Source organism: Crotalus tigris, unplaced genomic scaffold (assembly GCF_016545835.1).
Source record: "Crotalus tigris isolate CLP2741 ecotype Arizona unplaced genomic scaffold, ASM1654583v1 scf7180000017596.1218436, whole genome shotgun sequence".
NCBI classification, from domain to species: Eukaryota; Metazoa; Chordata; class Lepidosauria; order Squamata; family Viperidae; genus Crotalus; species Crotalus tigris.
This window is the reverse complement of record NW_024096501.1, coordinates 796970-815249: the sequence shown is the minus strand read 5'-3', so window position 1 is coordinate 815249 and position 18280 is coordinate 796970. Positions and strand designations below refer to the sequence as shown.

At 46.4% G+C, this 18280-nt stretch overlaps 1 protein-coding gene across 5 annotated transcripts in view; it reads right to left on the bottom strand.

Annotated features, from left to right (window-relative positions):
• TBC1D4 (TBC1 domain family member 4) overlaps positions 1-18280 on the bottom strand; it is a 98411-nt gene that overhangs the window by 27612 nt on the left and 52519 nt on the right. For all 5 annotated transcript variants that reach the window (XM_039365856.1, XM_039365866.1, XM_039365875.1 and 2 more), the window contains exons 5-10: positions 16773-16905; positions 12629-12720; positions 12298-12408; positions 10088-10207; positions 7672-7746; positions 5271-5497 (exon numbers count right to left, since the gene is read on the bottom strand). In XM_039365856.1, the coding sequence (XP_039221790.1) occupies positions 5271-5497; positions 7672-7746; positions 10088-10207; positions 12298-12408; positions 12629-12720; positions 16773-16905 (758 nt within the window). The remainder of the gene's footprint in view (positions 1-5270; positions 5498-7671; positions 7747-10087; positions 10208-12297; positions 12409-12628; positions 12721-16772; positions 16906-18280) is intronic.

Below are 18280 nucleotides of genomic sequence, written 5' to 3'. Positions count from 1 at the left end.
CAGATTGATTCCTAAACCTTTATCCTGGGAGACGTATAGTTGCCTTCATTCGCAATAATATTTTGTTGGGGGTTGGGTGGAGGTTGTGGTGTTGTTTTGTTTTGTTTGCAATGTGCAAAAGAGAGAGAGAGAGAAAGAGAGAGAATGCACAACAATCAGTCACTTTCTGCAGGATGATGAGGTCATCTAATTCTAGGCATTATTTACACCAGTGGTTCTCAACCTTTTTAATGCTGCGACCCCAACCGGTCGTAAGTCGAGGACTACTCAACCGGTTGTAAGTCGAGGACGACTCAACTGGTGCAGCACCGTTTGCCGAATGGGACTTTTGGCGGGCTCAGCAGGGCAGAGACAGCTTGGACAATTCCTATTGGCTTTTGAAAGCCAATAAAATTAGATTCTATTCAAGAGAGTCTATTCTATTGGCTTTCAAAAGCCAATAGAATAAAAGGGAGTAGCACAGCTAAAGAAAAGGGGGAAAATAATGGCGGACTGCTTTGTTTGGCGACCCCCGTGAAATGGTCGTTCGACCCCAAATGGGGTCCCGACCCACAGGTTGAGAACCACTGATTTACACAATTCCACAGAATAAATAAATATACATTTGTTAGGGTTTTTCTGAGGATGGGAGGAGCAGATTTATTTCCACTTTTAAAATGGAGAACAACGTCTGGGGTGTTTTTCTTAGCCCCAGCTGCTAACCAATTCTTGGAAGGAACTGTTTCCGTGCCAAAAAACAAGCACGTGGAAAAGCAACATCTGGCAAGGGAAATTGCTGCTCTAATTAGGAAAACTGGCTGAGCAAGCGAGAGCCTGACAAAGACAAAGAAAGAAATGCTGGGCTGCTGGACTAACCACTGTTATTGCTCAGGTTTCCTGTTGTGCTGCAAGGTTACAGTCTGAGCTGGAGGAAAATACTAAAAAAAAAAAAAAAAAAAAAAAAAGCAGAGAGGCAAGACACTTACAAAGCGATCGCATGTCAAACAAACCACTTTCTCATCTGTTCTGAAAAATAAGAGTTCAGAAGAAATGAAATCTGCAGTTTGCCTAAAGTTCTTATTCCCTTAGAATTAGATAGTATGTAATTTGGCAAATCTAGGTAGTATACTAAAAAGCAGAGACATCACCCTGCCAACAAAAGTGCGTATAGTCGTCAAGGCCACGGTTTTCCCAGTTGCAATGTATGGCTGTGAAAGTTGGACCATAAGAAAGTCTGAGCGCAAAAGAATTGAGGCCTTTGAACTATGGTGCAGGAGAAGAGTCCTGCGAGTCCCCTGGACTGCAAGGCGATCAAACCAGTCAGTCCTAGAGGAGATCTGCTCTTTAGAAGGCCAGATCCTGAAGTTGAAACTCAAGTACTTTGGCCACCTAATGAGAAGGAAGGACTCACTGGAGAAGAGCCAAATGCTGGGAAAGATGGAGGACAATAGAAGAATGGGACAACAGGGAATGAGGTGGCTGGATGGAGTCACTGAAGCAGGAGGCGTGAGCTTAAAGGGACTCCAGAAGATGGTAGAGGACAGGAAGGCCTGGAGGAACATTGTCCATGGGGTCGCGATGGGTCAGACATGACTTCGCAACTAACAACAACAATTTGGAGAGAAATGGCTATCAGAGAAGGAACCCAAAAATGCTTCTTCAGACTGAAGTTGCTGAAGACTAAAGACTAAAGAGGATCCCATGGGAGGAATGAACCAGTTAGGCCCAGCACCTGGACTTCTCAGACTGGCTTAATTTTGCCCTTGGTCATGAGTGGCTATGATAGCCACTTTTGCAGAGGAAAAAAAGTAAATTGGAAGAGGCTGCTGGTGCAGAAATGCCCAGGAAATGGTTAAAAATAAGGGAGGAAGAGGCCCAGGTTAGGGATGCTCCCTCATCAATTCCCTTGAGCTATTTATCACCACTCAAGGACATAGCAAACCAGTGTTCTGAAGCAATAGTCCCAGGCAGATCTGGATCTGTTTGGTCAATTCCTTCTGCCTCCTGTCCCAAAGGTGCTTTTCCAAAAGGCAACTGGACTTTCTTGGTTTTTTTCCTTTGAAAACGTTTTATTTTCTCATCCAAGAAACTTCCTCAATTCAGTTCAGTGAAGTTAACTGAAGAAGATTCTTGGATGATAATAGCAATAGCACTTAGACTTATATACCACTTCACAGTGCTTTTACAGCCTTCTCCAAGCAGTTTACAGACTCAGCGTCTTGCCCCCAACAATCTGGATTCTCCTTTTACTGACCTTGGAAGGCTGAATCAACCTTGAGGCCTGTCTGGATTGAACTCCTGGCAGTGACCAGTGAGTTAGTCTGCAGTACTGCATTCTAACCACTGCGCCACCACGGCTAAAGTGAAACGTTTTCAAATTAAAAAAAATAAAGTCCAGTTGCCTTTTGGAAAAGCACCTTCGGGACAACCATGACGTGGATGATCATCAAATTTGCAGATGACACTAAGCTGACAGGAAGAGCCAACACCCCAGAAGACAAGCTCAGGATCCAAAAAGATCTGGACAGACTTGAACAATGGGCCCCATCCAACAACATGAAATTTAATGTGGAGAAAAGCAAGGTTTGACACCTGGGCAGGAAAAACCAAAGGTATAAGTACAGATTAGGTGAAACCTGGCTCAAAAACTGTAACTGTGAGAGGGACCTTGGAGTCCTAGTGGACGATCACTTAAACATGAGCCAGCAGTGTGCGACAGCAGCCAAAAAAGCTAATACAATCCTTGGTGGAATAAACACAGGGATAGAATCAAAATGACATGAAGTGTAAGCCCTGCTTTAAAAATCCTTAATAAGACCACACCTGGAATAATGTATCCAGTTTTGGTCACCACATTATAAAAAAAAAAATGTTGAAACTTTGGAAAAAGTGCAGAGAAGAACAACTATGATGATTAAGGGCCTGGAGACTAAAACTTGTGAAAAACGGTTGCAGGAATTGGGTATGGCCAGTCTAGAGAAGACAAGGACTAAGGGTGACATGAGAGCAGTATTCCAGTATTTGAGGGGATGCCACAAAGAAGAGGGGGGTCAACCTATTTTCCAAAGCACCCGAAGGCAAGACAAGAAACAATGGATGGACACTAATCAAGGAGAGAAGCAACTTGGAATTAAGGAGAAACTTCCTAACAGTGAGGACAATTAACCAGTGGAACAGCTTGCCTGTTTTAGGTGCTTCATCACTAGAGGTTTTTAAGAAGAGACTGGACAGCCACCTATCTGAAATGGTATGGGATCTCCTGCTTGAGCAGGAGGTTGGACTAGAAGACCTCCAAGGTCCCTTTTAGCTCTGATTGATTGAGAATCTCCACAGACACTTCTCCCTCCTGAAAGCCGTGTAGCATCTGACTCCCAAGCTCCCTGTGCACTGTTTCCTATTCCTGCCCAAACCTGGGCAGATATTTCAGCCTGACAAGGGAGGAGATTCTGCATTTTAGGGATAAACCCACTTTTGGATACTAAGGGTTTGTGACCTCTTGAGGTCTTAAGAGTTAAATATCCTAAATGTCCCGGTTTTTGGCTGACAAAGCCCCGAAGGACTCTTTGTCCTCAGAAATGGGTCGCATTGAAAGCAATAAGGGAGACCACAATGCCACAAGAGTCTTTGCGTACACAGAGTCAACTCCTCTGGGTTTTGCGAAAGCCAGAGGGTGTGTCAACCAGGCAGGGATTAAACTCCCACCGTATCTCCTCACACAGAGCAGTGTTTGAAGGTGTTCAAAAGTTGCCGCTGCAATCTGACAAAGGCCCCCCCTTTTTTTTCCCCCGAAATGATTCAGCCCTCGCTGGCTTCCCATTCATTTCACAGACCGGTCTGAAATCCTGAGAATAACGTTTTAATCCCCGCCGTTTGGGACTGATTAGCGGGAGGACAATTGGGCTTTACAAGATCTCTCTTTTCTCCTCCCCTTTCTTTCTTTTTTTGGGACTTTCAAACTTCTGAATGTTGGCCTGCTAAATATGCTGATCATAACCTTGAACAACTGGACTGATCCAGTTTTGCTCCTAATTTTCTTTCGCTTAGGATGGATTCGTGCTTCAAATTATTTTTTTCTTAAAATAGCACCAGTAGACTGTAAACGCTCCTTTCCCCTTTTAACACTGAAGCAGCTTTGAAGAAATCAGGGAAAAAAAAAAAAAGACCATTTTATTTTTACAAAGCAGAATTCAATTCAAGTCTGGATGAAGCTACACAATTTCAAGCAAAACAAGCATCTTTCGAAAATGTTCCCTTGCTTTCTCTAAATTTTTTCAGGGCTGAGATTTAAACCCGTAGAATCTTGGAAATGGCTATTTTAAACTAAACACACCTGTCTGGGTGCACAGGATAAATGACAATTTTGTAGTCCCCAAGCTGCTTTTTCAAAGAGACAACTGGACTTTCTTGTTTTTCTTTGATGATGTTTTGCTTGTTATCCAAGAAATTTTTCAGGTGATCTTGAGGAGACAGACAAGCCTCAAGGACTCTCTAAAACAGTGGTTCTCAACCTTTTTAATGCCGCGACCCCCAACCGGTCGTAAGTCGAGGATTACTCAACCAGTTGTAAGTCGAGGACTACTCAACTGGTGCAGCATGGGATTTTTGGCGGGCTCAGCAGGGCAGAGACAGCCTGGACAATTCCTACTGGCTTTTGAAAGCCAATAGAATTAGACTCTATTCAAGAGAGTCTATTCTATTAGCTTTCAAAAGCCAATAGAATAAAAAGGGAGTAGCACAGCTAAGGAAAAGGGGGAAAAAATGGCGGACTGTGTTGTTTGCCGATCCCCATGAAATGGTCGTTCGACCCCAAATGGGGTCCCAACCCACAGGTTGAGAACCACTGCTCTAAAAGAAGGCAAATGATCAGCTGTCTGCAAGGAATATAAACCCTTCCATTCCCCACCGTCCAGTCAGAGCTGAAGAAGCTTTTTGGGATGAGAAGCGAAACATCTTCAAAGAAAAACAAAGAAAAAGCAACTTTGGGACCACCATATCCTGGATACGGAGAATCTCCACAGATAATTTTGAACCTTCCTTTTTATAAGGACTAAAATGTATCTCTGTCAAGAAATCTGCTAAGAGTTGGGGCGATAGGTATTATTTTCATTATTATTCAAAGCGTACACCTGGCACGTAAAATACGCTGCAACTGTCCCATCCCAGTTTGTCTGAAGGCAGTCCTGGCCTTCCTGGGTCAAGGGTCTTAGGAGGCCTCCCCAGATGGGCATCCAGCCAGCATCTGCTCTGAAGAAAGCCACTTGCCCCCACCTCCACCCCCTAGCCCAACTCACCTGCTCTGTTCGGCTGAGTTCTGCCTCAGGAGGGGCGACCGGACGCTTTGAGACCGTCCATCCTGGAAAGTGATCCTCTTCTTGGAAGCGGAGGGTGGGTGGCTAAATGTGTGGGCGCGTCTCCTGAACTGGGGAGAGTCGGAGTCCTCTTCGGGAAAGGGGTGCCCGGCCAAGGCGACGGGAGATGCCGGCGGCGTGGAGGGCGGGGAGTCCCCAGAGGAGAAGTCCTAGAAGCCACAGACACGGATGAGGCGCTCTCCTGATGACCCACACCTTCTACGCACCTCCCGGGCCAAACAAGAGAGGTGCCCTTCCCCGCACAAAGACAGGCGCGCCTTGCAGCTTAAGAACCAAACGTGCAAAAACCCCACACTTTGCTGGCGGAAGGGAGGACACGGTCCACCTTCGACGTCGCCCCAGAGAGTCCAAACGTTACTAGAGGACCATCTGGAGAGGGAGGAAGAGGAGGAGGAAGTGAGCCAGAAGCCCACCTCCTCACCAAAGCGGGCCCCTTGGCCTGGTTCCTGGATCTGGGGCCGACAGGATTTCCCGGCCTTGTCAGAGCTGCTTCTGTTACGAGCTCCGCTTTGAATAACCCGACAGAATAATTGAAAACCACACAAACAGTCTTTTATATCCCGGGGAAGGGAAGAAGAGGGGACGATCTCTATTGTAGGAGTAACAGGGAGAGGATTTAAACAGGAAATAAGCGGAAAAGGTACTATTCACACCCTGCTTAGCCCAAGAGGACCCTCCCTCCAGGGACAACACTCAGATGCTCCCCATGCTGGCAGAGACAGGAGAAAACTTTTCTGCTTGTGCAAAGAAAGCCCGGGGAATTTATTATTTCCTTTCCTCTCAGTTGTTCTCTTTAACGTTGGAAAAAAAAAAATTATAGGTAAACGTTCATAACGGAGCCCAAAAATTCCATTGCTAAGTGAGACAGCGGTTCACTGGGTTTTGCCTCGTTAAGTGAACCGCTACGGTTATTAAGATAGTAACAGGGTTGTTAAGTGAATCTGGCTCTCCCCCCATTGACTTTGCTTGGCAGAAGGTCACAAGAGGGGAATCACGTGACCCCAGGGATGCTGCCACTGTGATAAATATGAATCCGTGGCTAAGCATCCGAATTTTGATCACGTGACCCTGGGGACGTTGCCACGGTCATAACTGTGAAGAATAATGAGGCACGTTTTTTGTTGCCGTTGTAATTTCAAAAGGTCACTAAGTGGGTAAGTGTAAATTGAGAACTACCTGTAATAAAAACAAGGAAAACAACGCCTTTGATTCTTCTGCAATGGGCTCTACCCCTAGGCCAGTGGTGGCGAACCTATAGCACAGGTGCCAGAGGCGGCACTCGGTGGCCTCTCTATGGGCACATGTGCCGTTGCCCCACCCTCACCTCCCCCCGTGACCCCCTCCTCTCCAGCAGCCCTTCTGAAGGAGAGTCACCCCTGAGCATGGCCCATGCAGAGCAGTGCAGCCAAGGACATGGCAGCCAGACAGCGTAGACAAGACTCTGCCCTCACACCCCATTATGCAGGGCGCGGGCAGAGGGCATGACCGCCATAGCGCTGCTGGGCTGCCTGGACAATCTGCGGCAGGCCCTGGAGGCGGTGAGTGGCCCTGCGGGCAGGCGGGGCAGAAGATGGGGGGCAGAGTGGGGGCGGGGCCACTTTTGGGGCACTGCCCTAGGCACTTCCACCCATTTAGAATAGAAGAATAGAATAAAAACTTTATTGTCACTTTAAATGGGCACTAATCAGCAGACATTAAAATGAAATTTCACTGCATTCACCTCTCAAAAAAATACCATTGTGCATATGCCCACACACATACACACATATATGACACAGAGAAAAATCACAATCTAGTTTGAATGTATACATAGACATGGTGGGGGGGGGGAAGAATCCTGCGAATTTACAAGACGGATGCAGTAAGGAACAAAGCTTTTTCAGAATCTAGTTGTTCGGCTATAAATACTTTGAAACCTCCTCCCGGAGAGAAGCAACAGAAACAGACCGTGAAGTGGGTGTGTGGGGGTCTCTAACAATGCTTTGAGCTCTTAGCACTTAGCACTTACAAGCAGTATCCTGAATCACGGGAAGCAAGTTTTCTATAATCTTCTCAGCTGTCCTTACCACTCTGTGTGTGGACCTTCTGTCTGAGGCACTGCTCAACCCAAAGATGGGTGCAGTTTTGTTAAAATGCTCTCAGTTGTGCCTCTGTAAAAAGTGGCCAGGACACAAGGAGAAAGATATGCTCTCCTCATCCAGATGGAGGGAATGGAAATGCTGGTTTGCATGCTTCACTAAAGTTAATGTGTGAAGGGAGCAAGTCAGATTGTTGGCTGTCTGCACCCCCAGGGACTGAATAGTATTGGCTATTTTGTACTTACTTTGTCAGAAGTGAGATGGTTGCACCTTTCAAAGCTCTCCGTGCTCCCCAGGCGACCACGCATGCGACTGGCCCCCTGCAAGACACAAGAGACCGCTTGGTGGCATCCATTTCCTGCCTCGGTGGCTCCTGTGCTGACAGGAAGACCCTCGTGAGCCAGTTTGGTCTAGTGCAGTGGTGGCGAACCTATGGCACGGGTGCCAGAGGCGGCACTCAGAGCCCTCTCTGTGGGCACACGCATCGTCGCCCCAGTCCTAGGCCTTCAGCTGGGTTTTATAAAACCTTTTCGCTTTAGGCCTCCGCCGCTGTGTGCAACAACAACAACAAAAGGTTCAATCAGTCAATTTCAACTTGTCGTGGGGAAAAAAAAGTTCCTGCAAAGTTGGAATTGATGGATTGAACTTTTTAGTCCCACCCACTCTGCCGTTACCACGGCAGCCATGCCCACCCAATGGGCCACACCCACCCAATGGGCCACACCCACCCGGCACTTGATGATGCATAAGTGGGTTTTGGGTTGCAGTTTGGGCACTCGGTCTCTAAACGGTTCGCCATCACTGGTCTAGTGGTTAAGGCACTAGCCTAGAAATCGGGAGACTGTGAGTTCAAGTCCTGCCTTTGCTATGAAAACCAGCGGGGTGACCTTGGGCCAGTCACCCTCTCTCAACCCAGCCCACCTCGCAGGGCTCTTATTGTGGGGGGGAAATAGGAAGAGGAAGGCATGTTTGGATATGTTTGCCACCTTGAGTTATTTGTAAAACTATTAAAGGCAAGATGCAAATAAGTAAATAAGTACATTCCTCAAAACAAACCCAAACGGGGCAGTGATGTCAACTGGCAGTCCTGGAGCCCCTTGTAAAGGCTGATTTTTCATAAGTCTGGAGAGTCTCCCTTCCGGAAGATCTATTTCAAAGCAAATAGTCACACCACCTAATGTACAACCTTGGGGAAAAGTACAACTTTTCACAGAACTGTATGCCGTGCCAAATCGTGCCCTTTCAGTGCCAAACACTGCCATAATGAATAATAACAGTGTAACAGAGTTGGAAGGGACCTTGGAGGTCTTCTAGTCCAACCCCCTGCACAAGCAGGAGACCCTATGGCAGTGGTGGCGAACCTATGGCACGGGTGCCAGAGGCGGCACTCGGAGCCCTCTCTGTGGGCACACACACCGTCTCCTCAGCCCCGCCTCCTCCCATGGCCCTCTCCTCACCAGCAGTCCCCCCCCCCAGGAGTCGCCCCTGGGCGCGGCCCGCACGAACCAGTGGAGCCAAGGACATGGTAGCCGAGCAGCGGGGACAAGACTCCGCCCTTGCGCCCCGTCGTGCGCAGATGATGCTGCAGGGCATGGGTGGAGGACGTGGCCACCATGGTGCTGCTGGGCTGCCTGGGTGATCTGTGGCAGACCGTGGAGGTGGTGGGTGGCTCATTGGGTAGGGCGGAGCGGGGATTGGGGTGGGGGGCAGTTTATGGGCACTCGGTCTCCAAAAGGTTCACCATCACTGCCCTATAGCATTCTGGACAAATGGCTGTCCAGTCACTTCTTAAAAAGCTCCAGTGTTGGAACACACACAACTTCTGGTGGCAAGCTGTTCCACTGATTAATTGTTCTCACTGTCAGGAAGTTTCTCCTTAGTTCTAGAGTTTGCATCTCTCCTTGATTAGTCTCCATCCACTGTTTTGTTGCCTTGCCTTCTGGTGCTTTGGAGAATAGGCTGACCCCCTCTTCTCTGTGGCAGCCCCTATTGGAAGACTGCTATCACATCTCCCCGGGTCCTTCTTTTCAATTCCTGCAACCGTTCTTGAAAGCTAAATTCTGGACTGGCACAATTAAAGCCAAATTCTGAAGGAGTGATTTCGAAGGGAAGTGAGCAGTTTGAAAATAGCAGCTTTGGAGAGAACAGAGCAATTCACAATGTTTGTGGGACACCGCTGTGAGAAAGGTACCTCGTCTGCTTCCTCACCACCCCCAAAGAAACTTAATTTGACAGAGAAAACGGTTTAAAACAGTGGTTCTCAACCTTTTTAATGCTGTGACCCCCAACTGGTCGTAAGTCGAGGACTACTCAACCGGTCGTAAGTCGAGGACTACTCAACTGGTGCAGCACCGTTTGCAGAATGGGACTTTTGGCGGGCTCAGCAGGGCAGAGACAGCCTGGACAATTCCTATTGCTTTTGAAAGCCAATAGAATTAGACTCTATTCAAGAGAGTCTATTCTATTGGCTTTCAAAAGCCAATAGAATAAAAGGGATAGCACAGCTAAGGAAAAGGGGGAAAAAATGGCGGACTGCATTGTTTGGCAACCCCCGTGAAATGGTCGTTTGACCCCAAATGGGGTCCCGACCCACAGGTTGAGAACCGCTGGTTTAAAAGGACTTTATCAGCCACCGACTCCCTTCTGAGCAGTTTATCTCACCCTGGAGAAGATGTTTTCGAGAGAGCTGGTTAAGGATTTCTTGGCTTTGTTCTTCAGGATATCCAGGGTGAATCTTCCACTACTGGTGCTGTTTTCTGGGATTGTGTTATTAGACGCATTCTGCATGGTGAAGATAAACCATCCTATCAACGCAGGCAACTGAGGAGGTCCAAAATATGCAACAGCCAAACTGATTCCAAACAGAAAAATAATAAACACCGGAAGTTGTCAGGGACAAGGGCTGGGCTGGGTTTCAGAAAAAGATAAAAGGCTGTTTTGTCCAGCTGTTCTCCTCCCCCCCTCCCATTTCAAATTTTTAAAAAAGCTCCATTTTTTTTTTGCAGAGTCATCCATTTAGATCAGTGTTTCTCAACCTTGACAATTTTAAGGCACGTGGACTTCAACTCCCAGAATTCCACAGCCAGCATTGCTGGCTGTGGAATTCTGGGAGTTGAAATCCACATGCCTTAAAATTGTCAAGGTTGAGAAACACTGATTTAGATGAAATATCAGGTAGACACGAATGCAGAACTGGCTTTTATTTATTTAAGCTACAGGAGGTTCTCGACGTAAGACCGAAATTCGGACTGGAATGTTCGTGGTAGGTCTTCGCAATCAAATCGCTCCCTAATTTCTGACCATTTTTTTACAACAGGCATTGTGAATCGTTTCTTCCAAATGGGCGGGGGGGGGGTTGGCCCAAAACTGGCAAAGGAAATTACAAATGGCAATCACTGGACTATACCATTGGTCGTAATTGAGCCCAAAATTTCTGTTGTTAAGTAAAACACTGGTAAACTGGGTTTTGCCCCATTTTACGACCTTTCTTGCCACATTTGTTAAGTGAATCACTGCAGTTGTTAAGTTAGTAACATGGTTGTTAAGTGAATCTGGCTCTGCTTGTCAGGCGGTCGCAAAAGGAGATCACAGGACCCTGGGATGCTGATGCAATGGTCATAAATATGAGCCAGCTGCCAAGCATCTGAATTTTGGGGATGCTGCAAAGGTCGTGTGAATAATGGCCATAAGTCACTTTTTTTCATTGTCGTCGTAACTTGGAAAGGTCACTCAACGAACTGTTGTAAGTCGAGGACCGCCTGCATTCAGCCCCAGTGTAACTTTGGTTGCTGAGCTAATGTTCGTTAAGTTGAACTCGATTTAAACCAAATCTGGCTGGGACAGAGGAAGGCTTTCTAGGCTCAAGGAAATCTAGTCCTCGCTCCCTTAAGGATCCCAGCAGCAAAATTATCCCAGAAGGACAGTGCTAGTCTCTGCCCACCAAAATTCTATCTGGATCCTTCCTGCATCATCTGTTTTCAGATAAGTCTCCTAAGAAGCAGGAAGGGAACTGTTAGGAGGATAGGGATAGGGATAGGGATAAGGATAAGGACAGAGTGGAGTGGAGTGGAATGGAATGGAATGGAATGGAATAGAATAGAACAGCATAGCATAGCATAGCATAGCATAGAATAGAAAATATGGAATAGAATAGAATGGCATGGAATGGAATAGAACAGCATAGCATAGCATAGCATAGAATAGACAATATGGAATGGAACGGAACGGAACAGAACAGAATAGAACAGAACAGAACAGAATAGAATAGAACAGCATAGCATAGCACAGCATAGAATAGAAAATATGGAACGGAATAGAATGGCATGGAATGGAATAGAACAGCATAGCATAGCATAGAATAGACAATATGGAATGGAACGGAACGGAACGGAACAGAACAGAATAGAACAGAACAGAATAGAATAGAACAGCATAGCATAGCATAGCATAGCATAGAATAGAAAATATGGAACGGAATAGAATGGCATGGAATGGAATAGAACAGCATAGCATAGCATAGCATAGCATAGCATAGAATAGACAATATGGAACGGAACGGAACAGAACAGAATAGAATAGAACAGCATAGCATAGCATAGCATAGCATAGCATAGCATAGAATAGACAATATGGAATGGAATGGAATGGAATGGAATGGAATGGAATAGAATAGAATAGAATAGAATAGAATAGAATAGAATAGAATAGAATAGAATAGAATAGAACAATAACTTTATTGCCACTTTAAATGTACACTAATCAGCATACATTAAAATGAGATTCCATGGCATACATGGAGTGTAATTCCTGTGAACGGAAAGGCTGAAGGAGTCCCTGAAGCTCCTAAGAAGCCAGAGAAGGAGGAAGCTCACCATCGGGGCCTCGTCAACGTGAATGTGGGTCTTTTGCTTCACCTCACACAAGTGGCGTAGATGGAAAATCAGCAGCTCGTTTTCTTCCTGGTCACTCACTGGCTTCATTTTCTGCCAGGGGAGAAAAGAAGCAAATATTTTTGAGGACCACCCAGCTCCAATTTGCAGCCAGATGCATCAGTGTTCCAAAAGGAATTTGCTACTTGACATGCGCTTCTGATTCTGGGAGGCTTCGGAGCCCACAGAGAGGCAGAGATCAACCCTTGGGCCAAATTTGAGTGTGTGTGTGTGTGTGTGTGTGTGTGTGTGTGTGTATGTGTCTGTTTATTACCTGAACACGCTCAAAGATGTCAGCCTGTTCGTTGTCGCTGAGAGAAGACAGGTGCCTCTGAATCACGAGCTTGGCTCTTGGTGGATAAAGTCCTTCAAAGGGAAAAAAAGAGAGAGGCCATTGGGCCTCCAAGAGCTTTACTCATTGGAAAGTCCTCCCAGCCACTTCTCTGAAGCCAGAAAGAGGATTCAGCTAAAGTAGATCATTGCTGAAATCCACACAGCCTCTGCCAAAGCCCCAATGCCCACCCGTGCCCTCGCCACCCAGATGCCTGACACCCCTTAGAGCCAGGAGAGACCTCCCCACTTGACCATTCAAGCTTCCTGCCAGAGTTTTGCTTCTCCTTTCCTCACACAGGGTGGTTTTGTTGCGAGCCCCCCCCCCAGCCCTCTCCCCTGTCTCGTTAGGTTGATTTGGCTACCAACAAAAGTGATTTGCAAAGTCTGAGGATCATGAAGGAGGTGGGCGTTGCCCTAAGCAGCGTGGCAACTTCACTCCCAAAGGAGAGATTGGGGAGAAGGTGGGTGGGAGCAACACACAGAGATATCTCTGCAGTCTTGATCATCAATCCTGGAAGCGAAGGGCCTCTGCTGGCAGAAGACCACCCAGAAGACCCCACCCCACAGACATTCCATTTTTTAATATTTAAATCACCATTGTTAGAAGTCCAACCAAGAGGTCTCAATCAAGAGACTAGGAAAGAATAGGGTTTTTTTTTTTAATCAAACTATTTCCCTCTAAGACAGGGGTGTCAAACTCAACTTCATTGAGGGCCACATCAGCATTGAGGTTGCCCTCGGGGGAGGTGTGTGGTCAGGGTGGGTGCGGCCTATAGGGTGGGCGTGAATGGAGTGGGTGTGGCCTACTGGGTGCGCATGGCCAGCTCTACATCGTTCACGTCAAGGATGCCTGTGGGGGCCTGAGCAGGAGTGGGACAGATCTGAGGGTCTCTGGCAGAAGGGGGTGGGACTGGGGCAAGCGCCAAGGCATGGTCCATTTCTTCATTCCTCACAAAGGGTGACAACTCCCCAGCATGCACCCAGGGGGCGGGGCCGACACGGCAGGGGCTGGTTCCTCGCTGTTTCCAGACAGCCTTGTGGAGCTAAGACTGAATGCGTTTCAGCATAGATGGCCACTACAAAATTGTACATTGGCTCCCTCCCGGCCAGGGCCAGGGCCATGGCAGCAGGGGCTGTTCCCTCACTTTTCCAGGATGGCTTCGCGGGCCACATGAAACCACTTCGCGGGCTGCATCCGCCCCCCCCCAGGCCTTATGTTTGACATATCTGCTCTAAGAATATAACTGGACACCCAGAAGCCAAAAGCTAAACTTACTTGGTTAGTGGCTCCACCTTGGCTAAGGTGCACTCTGAGTTTGGCTTATACAAAAATATCTTAACTATTTGATATGGGCCTACTTCAAAAATCTGGGAGAGAAGACATAGGGCTCCTCCTCAGAGTATATGTATGCTCAGAGCACCACCCAGAAGCAGATATCCTCATTCCAGTCCTTGGTTCAGAATATGAAGTTCTTTGCAACATTTGCATACTGGTGAACACAGCTGACATCGCGACCATTATTTGACAGGGGAGCCTTTGTCCAAGTAGATTTTACGTCAAATTACACAGTACTTTAAAATACCTTTTGGCAAATGAAACAAGTCCTCAGAAGCATGTGAAAACTTTCTTAGATACTTTGGTATTCTCTTGCTCACAAGCTGCCATCTTTTTTAGCTTTTTTTTTTAAGGAAAACAATGAGGCGCCAGCTTCATATCTTTTCAAATCTAAGAAACCCTGGATTTTATTTTTTGGGAATTGAAGAGAGCTTGCCATTAGTCGGTCCCTTCTGCAAACACGGCTTATTAAAGAACAAAACATAATCCGTTTTGGTCTCTGACTCACTACAGCAGGGGTCTTCAAACTTGGCCCTTTTATGACTTGTGGACTTCAACTCCCAGAATTCCTCAGCCAGCGTGCCTGGCTGAGGAATTCTGGGAGTTGAAGTCCACAAGTCATAAAAAGGCCAAGTTTGAAGACCCTTGCACTACAGCTTTTTTTTGTCTCTCTCAATGCTGGATTTTAACGCAAATTTTTAACAAAACCTTTATGGCTTTGCCCACCAGAGGGGGCTGATCACCAAATACATGCTTTCTGAAATAAAACACTGATAATCATAGGAAACAGAAATAAACATTTCTGCTCCATCAGCATCAGCAAAATATTGTAAGACAGTCAAGTTTTTATCCTTGATACCTGCTACCCATCCAGGGAAAATACTGCCCATGTGACTAAAAGGCATTTCTCAAGTTGAATTAAGAGTTAGTCACACACTTTTCGCAAAAGAAGAATGATGAAAAAAAATCTGCTCAACCCATCACCTATATAGAGCAATCAGAAGGGAATGTTTTTACTCGTTCTCTAAGAGAAACCAATCTGCACACAAGGAAATTTCCAAGGACTGTAAGAGGTAACCATTCTGTGCACACTTCACTCAGACCTAGAAGAATGTTTAGGATAATTAAACATGAGAATAAACACGAAATCACTCACATTAAATGGATGGCATAGCTGCATTTGGAAGACTTTCATGCTTCTGGTCCAGAAAGCAAGCATGTCAGAACTGGAAAAGGAGAGCAAATCTTTGGGGACCTCTTAGTTAGAAAAAAAAAAAACCCAAAACAATGACCCAGTCCTTCACCCAAATGTCAAATGAGTAGAGCAGGGGTCTTCAAACTTGGCCCTTTTATGACTTGTGGACTTCAACTCCCAGAATTCCTCCAGGCACGAATTCTGGGAGTTGAAGTCCACAAGTCACAAAAGGGCCAAGTTTGAAGACCCCTGGAGTAGAGAGACCTTTCAAAGAAAGTTAGGCCCTAACTCCCAGATTTGTTACTTTTCAACTTTGAGGGAAAGTTGTAAAAGCAGCTCGCAAGAATATATATATCTGTCATGCTGTGATTAAATTAATACAGCTAGTTAGAAGTGTCAGATGAAGCAAATGGGCTGGACCGGCACGTGACACGGGGCATAAGACGCTGCAAGCCTGTCCAGCCCACTTGACCCCTAACCTTCCTCTCCATCAGCTGCTGCTCATTTGTACGATGAGAACACAAGCTCAGCTCTCCCTAGAAGCTCTTCTTGCAAGATCAGACCAGGCCTTCTTATCCCAGGTCATGCTTCATTCTGGGCTTCATCCGACACTCCTAACTAGATGCATTAATGAATTAAATAACAGCATGACAGATATATATTCTAATGAGCTGCTTTTACAACTTTAAGAATCAGAATAACAGAATTGGAAGGGACCTTGTAGGTCATCTAGTCCCAACCCCTTCCCTGCCCACGCAGGGGATCCGACACCATTTTTGACAGATGGCAGTTCAGTCTCTTCTTGAAAGCTTCCAGTGATGAAGCTCACACAACATCTGAAGGCAAATTGTTCCATTGGTTGATTGTTGTCACTGTCAGAAATTTTCTTCTTTATTTCCAGGTTGAATCTCTTCTTGATCAGTTTCCATCCATTATTCCTTGTCTGACCTTCAGGTGCTTTGGAAAAGAGGCTGATCCCCTCCTCTCTGTGACAGCCCCTCAAATATTGGAAGACTGTTATCATGTCTTCTCTTCATTAGACTAGCCATGCCTAGTTCCTGTAGTCATTCTTCATGTGTTTCAGCCTCCAGTCCCCTAATCATCTTTGTTGCTCTTCTCTTGCTCTGCACTTTTTCTAGAGTCTCAACATCTTTTTTTATAGGGTGGAGACCAAAATTGTTTGCAGTATTCCAGGTGTGGTCTTACTAAGGCTTTATAGAGTGGTATTAGTACCACACGTGATCGTGATTGAATCCCTCTTTCAAAGTTGAAAAGCAACAAATCAGGGAGTCAGGGCCTCAGTTTCTTTGAAAGCCCTCTCTATTCTTTCGGCGTGTTGGTGAAGGACCGGGCTATTGGGTTTTTTTTCCTAACTAAAAGGTCCCCAAAGATTTGCTCTCCTTTTCCAGTTCTGACATGCTTGCTTTGTGGACCAGTACCATGAAAGTCTTCCATGGGGAGGAACGTTTGGGCGAGAGTATACTCGACAGCCCTTGCAGGGCCTTCCGCCCTGTGTGTCTCTTCCAGACTATGCAAGAGTTAAAACCTAGCTACCTTCAATCCTTTCGCACAGCTTGTGCAGGGAGTGCATCGGACAGGCCTCGCACAGTTTGACCTGGGTCTTGGCATTCTGCAGGGCTGCTGCCGTGCTAAAGGCTTGCTTCAGAGTCAGCATTATCTCATCCACCTAGAAAGAGAATGTCAAGATTACACCTGGGTGTTTTTAAGACCCTGGAAGAGCGTTCCCCCCCCCCCAGGTCGAGCCAGGCTCCCAAACCAGCCCCATAGAAAGGGCACAATAGAACTGGGCAACTTTTTCTGCTGCTGGGCCCGTGAAGTGGGCCGTGTTCCCGTGAATTACAATGGAGCTCCCCATTGAAAACCAGATCACATCCAGCCTTCCAGGCATAATCTAGCCTGCAAAGAAGACCCCTCTGCCAGAGCACGGAGCTCCTTGATTGTCAGAAGCTCCATTTCTTAGTTGTTGTTGTTGTTTTTTATCAGTCAAACTCTTGTTGGAGGCTTTTCTGGTGTCCTGCAGATGGGAAGCAAACCCCCAGCCCAGGCGGTGTAAGATTCCCACATCGCCTCCTGCTCCTAACTTCACAAGGGTCAGAGGTTGCAAGTCACTGGCATACAGATTCAAATCCATCTCAGGCCTGAACGGTAGACGAACAGATGGGAGCTATTGAAGAAAACCCACCCAGAGTCTGGAAGGCACATCAACAAGACAGGAAGCTACAGGAAAAAAGCAATTTGACCCTGAACCCTTTGACTTCTCTGAAAAGACTTAGCATTCTTCCTTCTGTTTCTCAGGGCAAACATTTGCAGAGAAAAAGGGAGAGCGGCTGTCTTCTTTATCTGCAACCGGCAGAAGCTTGCCGTTCTGCGTAATAATATCTGCTTCTAAAACCAAACTCTGCAAGGGTTGTTAACCCATCTCTGCCTGGGACCCAAAGGGCAGAGAGTTGTCTCAGTCAGCGCTCCATCAAAACACCGTGAGTTGTTCTTCCAAAGTTGCTTTTCCAAAAGACAACTGGACTTTCTTAGGTTCCTCCTCCCCCCCCCTCCAAAAAAAACACATTTGGTTTCTCATCCAAGAAGCTTCTTCACTTCAGAACTGGAATTTCTTGGATGAGAAATAGAACAATTTCAAAACCAAAAAAGGCCAGTTGGCTTTTGGAAACGGACTTTTGGGACAGGCATGGCCTGAACGGTTGAGAATCTCCATAGAGATATTGTGCCCAAGCTGTAATAGAATAGAATTCTTTATTGGTCTATCCTGCTCTGTGGAGTAGAGAGTTGGTCTCTGACAGAAGGCCACCTGAAGAGATTAAAAGCATTTGAAATGTGGATTTACAGGTGGCTGTTACGTATAAACTGGGTTGACAAGATCAGAAATGAGGAGGTGATAAGCCGCCTGGGGAAGTCAAGGGAAATCATCAAAACAATTAAAAAACTAAAGTTAGAATATTTTGGACATGGATGCGACACCCAGAAAAATACGGCATACTCCATTTAATCCTCCAGGGAAAGATGGAAGGCAAATGAGGTCCAGGCAG